We start from the raw sequence: 12,501 nt of genomic DNA, 5'->3' as shown, positions 1-12,501 counted from the left end.
TTAATGGACGCCACCTGGCGGCTTCAGGGAAACGATCATGAAAAGTCTTTAAAAGTGAAGGGTCGGTTAATATGTTAGGAACTGGTCCAGGTGGGACCCCGGGATGCAGAGACGGGAAACAAATCTGAATAACAAAAGGGAATACATTTAATCAGTCCAAAAAGTGCAATAAAAGGCGATGGGGCAGAAAATGCACACCATGAAAACTAAATGAGGCCGGTTCCTCAGAGGTTTGCAGTGGAAAAGTCACCAAGGAAGTCATAGATTTGTCAGTCGTGCCCACTGCTTACCACGACCTTAAGGAGGTTTTTAGCAAAGACCGAGCCCTGTCAATACGATTGTGGTATTGATCTCCTCCCGGGTGCCGCATTACCTTCCTCGCGACTATTCAATATTTCCCGACACAAGCGACTTACATTAGAGGACTATATCACTACCTCGCTCGCATCCGGTATGATCCGTCCTTCCAGCTCCCCCCTAGCTGCAGGATTCTTTTTTGTGAAAAAGAAAGCAAGGAAATAAAAACATCACAGTACCCCCCCCTTAATGGACGCCACTTGGCGGCTTACCTGGCTTCTCAGGGAAACGATCATGAAAAGTCTTTAAAAGTGAAGGGTCGGTTAATATGTTAGGAACTGGTCCAGGTGGGACCCCGGGATACAGAGACGGGAGGCAAATTTGAATAACAAAAGGGAATACATTTAATCAGTCCAAAAAGTGCAACAAAAGGCTATGGGGCAGAAAATGCACACCATGAAAACTAAATGAAGCCGGTTCCTCAAGGGTTGGCAGTGGAAAAGCCGGGACACACTAGTATGCAGGGAAAAAGTCTCTACTGCCTCAGGGAGGCTAGAAAACAAAATACAACAATTTTAGAAAATACCACAATAAGGAAAGTCAACATACCGGTCTGACGGGGTGAAGCGTGCACATACACGTAGGAGGTGCAGGATCAAAAATTAACCGACAAGGAGCAGTTGTGGGTGACGAGTTGATATACTCCTTGGTCGAAAATGGTTGCAGGTGTGTCTAGTGTCCGCCCCTCGCTGGAGGCTAACGAGCTGAGGAGACAAATCACAACGAAAAAGAAGGCAGGGAAATAAAACCATCACAGCATTAGTGTCACCTGCATCTTGTTTTTCACGCGCACCTGCTCTGTGATTATCTCCTTTATTTAAGCCTGCCCTTTTTGTTCATTCAGTCTCGCAGTCTAATTTGCTGTACAATGAAACAGGTGACGTCGCTATCCCTGATTGTGGTAAAATACTTTTTTTGTATTCATTAGCTTCCACGCTATACCCCTGTTTGTTTCCCTAGCTTACATGCTAGCGCCTTTGAGTTCCTTCTAGCTCCCATGCTAGTTCTGTTTGTTTTGTCTTTAGTGCCTTTGTGCAAGTGTTTTCTGTTCCTAGTCTGTTCTTTAGTATATAAGAAATCTTCATTTCTTACCTTCACGCTGTGTCCAAGTCTGACTGCATTATTTGGAGAGAACGAACCCGCACCACGATGTCTGCCAAGCGTCACAAATTCCACACATGCTAAAGATTTTAATATTTAAATTTGATTCTACAGATTTTCTAGATTTGTCCGAATAATTTTTTTTATAATAAGTTTGAAAAAATATTTTACAAATATTCTTCATCGAAAAAACAGAAGCTAAAATGAAGAATTAAACTAAAATGTATTTATTATCAGGATAGAAGAGGAAGGAATTTAAAAGGTAAAAAGGTATATGTGTTTAAAAATCCTAAAATCATTTTTAAGGTTGTATTTTTTCTCTAAAATTGTCTTTCTGAAAGTTATAAGAAGCAAAGTAAAAAAATAAATGCATTTATTTAAACAAGTGAACACCAAGTCTTTAAAATATTTTCTTGGATTTTCAAATTCTATTTTAGTTTTGTCTCTCTTAGAATTAAAAATGCTAGTAAATAAATAACATTTTAAAAATAGAGGCAGCTCACTGGTATGTGCTGCTATTTATGGTATTTTTAGAACAGGCCAGCGGGTGACTCATCTGGTCCTTACGGGCGACCTGGTGCCCACGGGCACCGCGTTGGTGACCCCTGTTTTAGTATAATGAGAGGCCCCTCCATCTTTTGACCCAATTGTTAGATATTTAATTACCGTTTAGAATGCGTAAATAAAGCCAACCACATATATCAATGCACCGCTAAAATAGTCCGTCTGCGTTAGCGCTTATAATAACAACACGACATGTAAATGGAATATTGTCTGGAATTTTTTAGAGAGTATAATGAGAGGATCCTCCATCTGTTGAATCAATTGTGAGATATTGATTTACCATTTACAATGCAATAAATAAAGCCAAGCATATGTATGAATGAATGAAATAAGTTTATTTCGGTCATATAATCAATCAAATTAAATCAATCAACCATTGTGTGTGATCAGTTTTACAGTACATGTTATATGTATACAATAATGCACATTTACACACGAAAGAAAAGAAAAGAAAAAGAATGACCAAAAAAGGAATAGGCTGAAGCCAAAGCTTATATTTGCCTATCCTATACCTTCACAGAAAATTAGATTGCCAGGAACATCAACATAAAAAAATAAATAAATCAAAAATCAATGGGATGAAAGTAATTGTGACTATATTTTATAGTTTTAAATTATTTCACCTTTCAATGTTTTCTTAAACCTTACCAAAGAAGTGCATGTCTTCAGCTCATCACTGAGCTTGTTCCACCATTTAACTCCTAAAACTGTAATACATTTGTATTTTATATTTGTTCTCGCTTTACCTATTTCAAAAATCGATATCCCCCGTAAATTATAGTTTTCTCCTCTTAAATGAAATAGCCTGAGAATACAAGCTGGAAGGCTGTTGTTTTTTACTCGAAACATAATTTCCATTGTTTTTAAAAACACAATGTCTGAAAATTTTAATACATTTGAACTCATAAATAATGGATTGGTATGTTCATAGTAGCACGCTTTGTGTATTATTCTAATGACCCTTTTTTGAAGTTTTATTATTGGGTCTATGTTTGTTTTATAAACATTTCCCCAAATTTCAACACTACGTTAAATATGGAAAAATAAAAGAATAATACAGCATATGCAGGCATGTCTTATTCAGCATGTGTCTTACTTTATAAAGAATAGCAATAGATTTGGATATTTTTCCTTTTATATATTCAATATGCGGTTTCCAACACAGTTTATGATCAATTATTATTCCCAAGAATTTAGTTTCATATACTCTATCAATTTCCACATGATTTAACTTTAATTTTGCTTCACAATTTGTCCTTGCACCACTAAACACCATAAATTTAGTTTTCTTATCATTTAATGATAACTTATTAATATCAAACCATTTTTTTAGTTGAATTAACTCAACCTCCATTATCCTCAACACTTCCTTCAAGTCTTCTCCTGAACAATATACATTTGTATCATCTGCAAACATAATAAATTTCAATTTATTAGATACTGAACAAATATCATTTAGGTAGAGTATAAATAACTTAGGTCCCAATACCGAGCCTTGTGGAACACCACAAGTTACTCTTCTTGGCTGTGATTTAATCTTATTAATTTCCACATATTGATATCTGTTACTTAAATAACTACTTAACCACTGTTGCGAAACACCTCTTATGCCATATTTTTCCAATTTCTGCAGAAGTAAGGAATGATCGATTGTGTCAAAAGCTTTACATAAGTCAATAAATACTCCAACGGTGTGTTGCTTTTTTTCTATTGCTGCAGCTATGTTTTCTACAAAGTCAATCACTGCTAGAGATGTAGATCGATTACTCCTGAACCCATACTGATGGTCATTCAATAGCTCATGTTTGTCAATAAACTTATCAAGTCTATTTACAAATAATTTCTCAAGAATTTTTGCAAATTGAGTTAGTAAGGACACAGGACTGTAATTTGAGACCATATGTTTATCACCATTTTAATAAATTGGGATAACTTTTGCGATTTTCATTTTGTCAGGAAAAATTCCAGTTGATAAAGATTTATTGCATATATAAGTAAATGGCTTCAGGACACAATCTATCAGTTCCTTAACAAGTGACATATCCACGTTGTTACCGTCGACAGATTTTTATGTGTGCTTGTCTTACATAAAGATTGTGAATGATGAACACATGTTTGGCTATTACCAGTATGACTGCTCTAATAATGTGGTCAGACTGCAGAGGCGTTTCTCGGAACCTACGGAAATTGACAAAGATATTAGTTTATATTAGTATTATTAAATTTGTGACATTTTGTGACAATTAAGACTATATTTTCACATACTTTGCTGATTATAAACACAATTGGATATAGTTTATGGATACAATTATAAGGTCAACCTGTTTTTCCACTCTACAGCTACTTTAATTTATATTGTGTTATATAAAAAAAATGTTTATTTACAAACTCTTCTCTTCGAGCAGGAGCCTTTCTTATACCTTACTTTGTGATGTTGGTGCTCGCCGGGATTCCTCTTTTCTTCCTGGAAAGCGCGTTGGGGCAGTTCTGCAGCCAAGGTCCCGTTCATGTCTGGGGAGCGGTGCCGATACTTCAAGGTAAGAATGTTCCGTCGTGTTGGAGTGAAGATGAACAAGGACGATCGTTTGTGGTTAGCGGGAGCTTCTTTTTAACGACTCACTCGGTTTGTAAAGAGTCGTGTTTACAAGACCAGTCAAGGATCAGGGTCAGTGCAATATGATTATGAATGAATAATGAAAGGTCAGTAATATCTTTAAAAGGTTGAGAGAATCTGGAGAAATCACTGCACGTAAGCAGCTAAGCCCCATTCGATCCCTCAGGCGGTACTGCATCAAAAAAAACAACATCAGTGTGTAAAGGACATCACCACATGGGCTCAGGAACACTTCAGAAAACCACTGTCAGTAACTATGGCTGGTCGCTGCATCTGTAAGTGCAAGTTAAAACTCTACTATACAGAGAGAAAGCCATTTATCAACAACACCCAGAATCGCTGCTGGCTGAGTTATATCTATGCTCATCTAAGATGGACTGACGCAAAGTGGAAAAGTGTTCTGTGATCTGATGAGACAACCAGGGTTTCCCACACATTCATTTATTTGTGGCGGCCCACAACGAAAGAATTACGGCCGCCACAAATTAAATAAAAAAAAATAAAAAAATGTTTTCTTTTCTTTTTTTTTCTGCTTTTAACTCGCTCGACCGCTCATAAAAGCAATGGGACTCTGTCTGTGAATGGAGCTTGTGGCTACATGTTATATAAATATTTAAATATTATATAAATATGTATATAAATATGTACATAAAGTGTTGTAATTATATTACAACTCCACGTTCTTCTTGGTCATCGCCGCCGCCGCCCATTCATTCTTTCCTTAACACGGATCAATCGTCCTGTCCCCTTAGCAGAAAAACAGCCCCAAAGCATGATGTTTCCACCCCCATGCTTCACAGTAGGTGTGGTGTTCTTAGGATGCAACTCAGTATTCTTCTTCCTCCAAACACGACGAGTTCTATTTTGGTTTCATCTGACCACATGACATTCTCCCAATCCTCTGCTGTATCATCCATGTATCCATTTTGGTATGAACTCAACTCGTCGTGTTTGGAGGAAGAAGAATACTGAGTTGCATCCCAAGAACACCACACCTACTGTGAAGCATGGGGGTGGAAACATCATGCTTTGGGGCTGTTTTTTCTGCTAAGGGGACAGGACGATTGATCCGTGTTAAGGAAAGAATGAATGGGGCCATGTATCGTGAGATTTTGAGCCAAAACCTCCTTCCATCAGTGAGAGCTTTGAATGGTTGACCAAATACTTATTTCCCACCATAATTTACAAATAAATTATTTAAAATTCCTACAATGTGAATTCCTGGATTTTTTTTTCACATTCTGTCTCTCACAGTTGAAGTGCACCTATGATGAAAATTACAGACCTCTGTCATCATTTTAAGTGGGAGAACTTGCACAATCGGTGGTTGACTAAATACTTTTTTGCCCCACTGTATCTCCAAAGGTTTACTGAGTGTTGTTAAAAGGAAAGGCCATGTAACACAGAGGCAAAAATGCCCTTGTGACAACTTTTTTGCAATGTGTTGCTGCCGTGAAACTCTAAGTTAATAATTATTTGCAAAAAATGAAGTTTCTCAGTGTGAGCATTAAAAATATCATGTCTTTGCAGTCTATTCAATTGAATAAAAGTTGAAAAGGATTTGCAAATCATTGTATTCTGTTTTTATTTACCATTTACACAACTGGACAACTTCACTGGTTTTGGGTTTTTGTATTATTCCGTCAGAATATACCGTCATTAAAGTTGCTTATGTTGAGAGCTTCCGTGTTAAATCACGGTTCGAGCAGTTCATGCTAAACAGAACAAACAGTGAAGCAGTAGACCATAAAAGACTATTTGAACTGAAGCTAATGCCCAAAGTCTGCTCTCTTCCCCTCATAAATTATTCATAAGCTTACCAACTCGACTTCAAGGGAATTTTTGGGCTGAACAGGAAATTGTGCTCCAGTGAAAACGTGTCTTCAATTATCTGCAGGTGTTGGCGTTGCCATGGTGCTGGTGACCCTGATGGTGTCCATCTACTACAACGTCATCATCGCCTACAGCCTCTACTACATGTTGGCGTCCTTCCAGTCTCCTCTGCCGTGGTCCACTTGCGTGGAGTGGGCCGACAGCCACTGCAGCACGTCGCCAAAAGGTGTTTTTTTATTACAAACCCCGTTTACATATGAGTTGGGAAATTGTGTTGGATGTAAATATAAACAGAATACAATGATTTGCAAATCCTTCTCAACTCATATTCAGTTGAATGCACTACAAAGACAACATATTTAATGTTTAAACTCACAAACTTTATAATAATTGACTTAGAATTTCATGGCTGCAACACGTGCAAAAGTAGTTGGGAAAGGGCATGTTCACCACTGTGTTGCATCATTTCTTTTAACAACACTCAAAAACGTTTGGGAACTGAGGGAACTAATTGTTGAAGCTTTGAAAGTGGAATTCTTTCCCATTCTTGTTTTATGTAGAGCTTCAATCGTTCAACAGTCCGGGGTCTCCGCTGTCGTATTTTACGCTTCATAATGCGCCACACATTTTTGATGGGAGACAGGTCTGGACTGCAAGCGGGACAGGAAAGTACCCGCACTCTTTATTTACAAAGCCACGCTGTTATAACACTTGCTGAATGTGGCTTGGCATTGTCTTGCTGAAATAAGCAGGGGTGTCCATGAAAAAGACTGCGTTTAAATGGCAGCATATGTTGTTCCAAAACCTGTATGTACCTTTCAGCATTAATGGTGCCTTCACAGATGTGTAATTTACCCATGCCTTGGGCACTAATGCACCCCCATACCATCACAGATGCTGGCTTTTGAACTTTGCGTCAATAACAGTCTGGATGGTTCGCTTCCCCTTTGGTCCGGAGGACACTGTCAAATATTTCCAAAAACAATTTGAAATGTGGACTCGTCAGACCACAGAACACTTTTCCACTTTGCATCAGTCCATCTTAGATGATCTCGGGCCCAGAGAAGCCGGCGCCGTTTCTGGATGTTGTTGATAAATGGCTTTCGCTTTGCACAGCAGAGCTTTAACTTGCACTTACAGATGTAGCGACAAACTGTATTTAGTGACAGTGGTTTTCTGAAGTGTTCCTGAGCCCATGTGGTGATATCCTTTACAAATTGATGTCGGTTTTTGATACAGTGCCGTCTTAGGGATTGAAGGTCATGGTCATTCAATGTTGATTTCCGGGAAAAGCCGCTTACGTGGAGTGATTTCTCCGGATTCTCTGAACCTTTTGATGATATTATGGACCGTAGATGTTGAAATCCCTAAATTTCTTGCAATTGCACTTCGAGAAACGTTGTTCTTAAACTGTTTGACTATTTGCTCAAACAGTTGTGAACAAAGGGGTGTACCTCGACCCATCCTTTCTTGTGAAAGGCTGAGCATTTTTTGTTAAGCTGCTTTTATACCCAATCATGACACCCACCTGTTCCCAATTAGCCTGCACACCTGTGGGATGTTCCAAATAAGTGTTTGATGAGCATTTTTCAACTTTATCAGTATTTTTCATCACCTTTCCCAACTTCTTTGTCACGTGTTGCTGGCATTAAATTCTAAAATTAATGATTATTTGCAAAAAAAAATGTTTATCAGTTTGAACATCAAATATGTTGTCTTTGTAGCATATTCAACTGAATATGGGTTGAAGATTATTTCCAAATCATTGTATTCTGTTTATATTTACATCTAACACAATTTCCCAACTTATATGGAAACGGGGTTTGGACTTGGATTCTTGGATCTGCGACATCCGCAAAAGTGCTGACTCATTTTCTCTATCTTTCCAGAGTATTGCAACGTAAGTGGACTTTTAGTGGCCAATTGGACTCAGGAGAACATAAGTTGTCCTTCATCCAGCAAGATAAGAGTTCCAGTGCAGAGTCCCAGTGAGCAGTACTGGGAGTAAGGGTGTCGCACTCGAATGTCTTCACACATTGGTCTACAGAATGTGGTTCTCATTCTTCTTTCGTTCCACAGTCATGTGACTCTACAGAGATCCGCTAGTATCGAGGAGACCGGTCCAGTCGTTTGGCACTTGGCTCTCTGTTTGCTGCTCAGCTCTATCCTCGTTGCTGCAGCGCTTATCAAAGGCATCAAGTCGTCAGGAAAAGTAAGTTGATCAAATCTGTAGAAATTCGAAGCCTACATAAGCCCGGGGGCCTACAATACCGGCCCCAGAGTTCAGTGCAGAACATTTTGTGCTGCAAATTCCCACAAAACAATAGAGTTCCCCGATAGATACTTGGACCAAAGTAAACACTTTGGCAGATCCTTGCTTGGACATTTGAAAGTTAAAGGCCTACTGAAACCCACTACTACCGACCACGCAGTCTGATAGTTTATATGTCAATGATGAAATAATAACATTGCAACACATGCCAATACGACCGGTTTATTTTACTAAATTAAAATTTTAAATTTCCCGCGGAGTTTCTTGTTGAAAACGTCGCGGAATGATGACGCATGTTTGTGACATGATTGGTTGGAGGGCACGTATTAGCGCAGCACCACTTACGGCTAAAAGTCGTCTCTTTTCATCGCATAATTACACTGTAATTTGGACATCTGTGTTGCTGAATCTTTTGCAATTTGTTCAATTAATAATGGAGACATCAAAGAAGAGTGCTGTTGGTGGAAAGCGGTGGATTGCAGCTGTCTTTAGCACTCAGACACAGCCGGTGTTTCTTTGTTTGTTGTCAAGCTTTAACACCCAGCGGTTAACCGAACATGTTTCTTTACTTCTTGGGTACTGATTAATGCGAAGGGCTACCAGTTTGATACACACATAAATAAATTGCCAGAAATAGCCAATTTGCTCAATTTACCTTTAGTAAATAAATTGCCAGAAATAGCCAATTTGTTCAATTTACCTTTAATAAATTAATTAATAATGGAGACATCAAAGAAGAGTACAGATGGTAGAAAGCGGTGGATTGCAGCTGTCTTTAGCACCGAGACCCAGCCGGTGTCTTTTTGTTTGTTGTAAAGCTTTAACACACAGCGGTTAAGCGAACATGTTTCTTTACCTCTTGGGTACTGATTAATGCGAAGGGCTACCAGTTTGATACACACTCAAAAAAATTGCCAGAAATAGCCAATTTGCTCAATTTACCTTTAATATATATATATATATATATATAAATGGGTATTTCTGTCTGTCATTCCGTCGTACATTTTTTTTCCCTTTACGGAAAGTTTTTGGTAGAGAATAAATGATGAAAAAAACACTTAATTGAACGGTTTAAAAGATGAGAAAACAGGGGGAAAAAAAAACATTTTTGAAACATAGTTTATCTTCAATTTCGTCTTTTTGGAATTCAAAATTCAACCGCAAAAAGGAAAAGAAAAACTAGCTAATTCAAATCTTTTTGAAAAAATTGAAAAAATTATTTATGGAACATCATTAGTCATTTTTCCTGATTAAGATTCATTTTTGAAATTTGATTACATTTTTTAAGTAGGTTAAAATCCAACCTGCACTTTGTTAAAATATATAACAAATTGGACCAAGCTATATATCTAATAAAGACAAATCATTTTTTCTTGTAGATTTTCCAGAACCAAAATTTTAAAAGAAATTCAAAAGACTTTGAAATAAGATTTAAATTTGATTCTAAAGATTTTCTAGATTTGCCAGAATAATTATTTTGAATTTTAATCATAAGTTTGAAGAAATATTTTACAAATATTCTTTGTCGAAAAAACAGAAGCTAAAATGAAAAATTAAATAAAAATTTATTTATTATTCTTTACAATGAAAAAAATTAATTTACTTGAACATTGACTTAAATTGTCAGGAAAGAAGAGGAAGGAATTTAAAAGGTAAAGAGGTTTATGTGTTTAAAAATCCTAAAATCATTTTTAAGATTGTATTTTTTCTCTAAAATTGTCTTTCTGAAAGTTATAAGAAGCAGAGTAAAAGAAATAAATGAATTTATTTAAACAATAGAAGACCAAGTCTTTAAGATATTTTCTTGGATTTTCAAATTCTATTTGAGTTTTGTCTCTCTTAGAATCAAAAATGTCGAGCAAAGCGAGACCAGCTTGCTAAGAAATAAATAACATTTAAAAAATAGAGGCAGCTCACTGGTAAGTGCTGCTATTTTTAGAACAGGCCAGCGGGCGACTCATCTGGTCCTTACGGGCTACCTGGTTCCCGCGGGCACCGTGTTGGTGACCCCTGGAATAGATTAAGCAAAAAAAAAGATCCACTTAAAGAAACTGTTCATACTAAAGTGTTCACAGAGTACAAGGAAGAAGAATTCTTATAAAATCTCAGAATAATTGTATCTAAGTTATCACAAAACTTTGTGTTGCCATGAGTTCTAGGGGAGAGGATAAAAGCTGTCTTTGATCTTACCAAGCAAAAGGCTTGTAAAACTCCACTGTGTAGGATGGGAAGTGACACCTTTTCTTTGAACTGTTTTGTGACCAAAGGCAGTGACCCCTTTCCTTTAAAAACAGCTGTTGCCATGTAATCAGGGAATGTCCAAATAAAAGAGGAGGCGTACAATGTTTCGTCAGAGCGTGGTGGGAGTACAAGAGTACAGCCCAGACGTTTCTCCTCAATTGAGCCAAATTGAATTCTGTCTCTGTTTGATTCCTTGCTTCTTTGTCTGTTTAATAGATTTCATCAGTGTTTGAACCTGACATAAACATCTTAAACCTTATTTAAAAAAAGGATGAATAAAGATATCAAGGACTTCTGTTTTGTTGGATCAGCCGTTTTACTGTTGTTTGGAAACAATTAAAGGCCTACTGAAACCCACTACTACCGACCACGCAGTCTGATAGTTTATATATCAATGATGAAATATTAACATTGCAACACATGCCAATGTGGCCTTTTTAGTTTACTAAATTGCAATTTTAAATTTCCCGCCAAGTGTCCTGTTAAAAACAACACGGTATGATGATGCGTGCGTTTGACGTCACCGGTTGCACCGGACATTTTTTTTCCAGCCCGATCCAAGCTATAAGTCGTCTGCTTTAATCGCATAATTACACAGTATTCTGGACATCTGTGTTGCTGAATCTTTTGCAATTTGTTCAATTAATAATGGAGACGTCAAAGAAGAAAGATGTAGGTCCTTTAGCAACACAAACACAGCCGGTGTTTCCTTGTTTAAAATTCCCGAAGGTGAAGCTTTACTATGGAACAGAGCGGTCAAGCGAACATGGTTCCCTACCACACGTCAACCGGCAGGTTTCGATGAGAAAATTGTGGTAATAAGTCGGCTCTTACCATAGTTATGAGCGGAGCTTGCGTATACTGGCAGTCACCACACCCGTGGCCACACCCCTCCGACTTTCAGATACCATATAATCTCACTAAAACACTATTAGCACAATAAGCAGATAAGGGATTTTACAGAATTATCCAAGTAAATGTGTCTAATAACATCTGAATCGCTCCCACTGCCCTCGGCTTTTATTTATTTATTTTTTTACTTTTTTTAATTTATTTTTTCTAGTCCTTGTCACGCCAAATTTCTTCCCCCCGACAAAAACCTTCCCCCCGGAAGAAATTTGGCGTGACAGCCCCTCCAATGCCTGAAGGACCCCAATGAGGGCGTGACAATACCAAGTTATATGACTCTTAAGGATTACAGCTGCAAAATTAGCAAAGCAAAAATAGCTTGAAAGGTTAGCATGCTGGAATGCAAGTATTTTTACCTCACCGTTAAGGGTTACAGCTGCAAAATAAGCAGAACAAAAATAGCTTTAAAGGTTAGCATGCTGGAATGCTAATATTTTTTCCCCACCGTTTATTTTCACCTATGACAATCAGCCTTTTTATAATGCTTTTAAAACAGGCAGCTGTGTGGGCTGCATTAAGGTCCTTCCACCCTCATTGGGGTCCTTCAAGTAGTTTCTTCCGGGGGGAAGATTTTTGTAGGGGGGAAGAAATTTGGCGTGACATCCTTCAC

General features: G+C 37.7%; 1 protein-coding gene across 3 annotated transcripts in view; it reads left to right on the top strand.

The window, feature by feature from the left end:
- slc6a14 (solute carrier family 6 member 14) overlaps positions 1-12,501 on the top strand; it is a 47,562-nt gene that overhangs the window by 20,117 nt on the left and 14,944 nt on the right. For all 3 annotated transcript variants that reach the window (XM_061922586.1, XM_061922587.1, XM_061922585.1), the window contains exons 4-7: positions 4,428-4,559; positions 6,534-6,695; positions 8,359-8,473; positions 8,549-8,681. In XM_061922586.1, coding sequence (XP_061778570.1) covers positions 4,428-4,559; positions 6,534-6,695; positions 8,359-8,473; positions 8,549-8,681 — 542 coding nt within the window. The remainder of the gene's footprint in view (positions 1-4,427; positions 4,560-6,533; positions 6,696-8,358; positions 8,474-8,548; positions 8,682-12,501) is intronic.

Source organism: Nerophis ophidion, linkage group LG16, assembly GCF_033978795.1.
Source record: "Nerophis ophidion isolate RoL-2023_Sa linkage group LG16, RoL_Noph_v1.0, whole genome shotgun sequence".
In the NCBI taxonomy this organism is placed as follows: domain Eukaryota; kingdom Metazoa; phylum Chordata; class Actinopteri; order Syngnathiformes; family Syngnathidae; genus Nerophis; species Nerophis ophidion.
The sequence above is the reverse complement of the archived record's forward strand: the minus strand, read 5'-3'. Positions and strand labels throughout refer to the sequence as shown.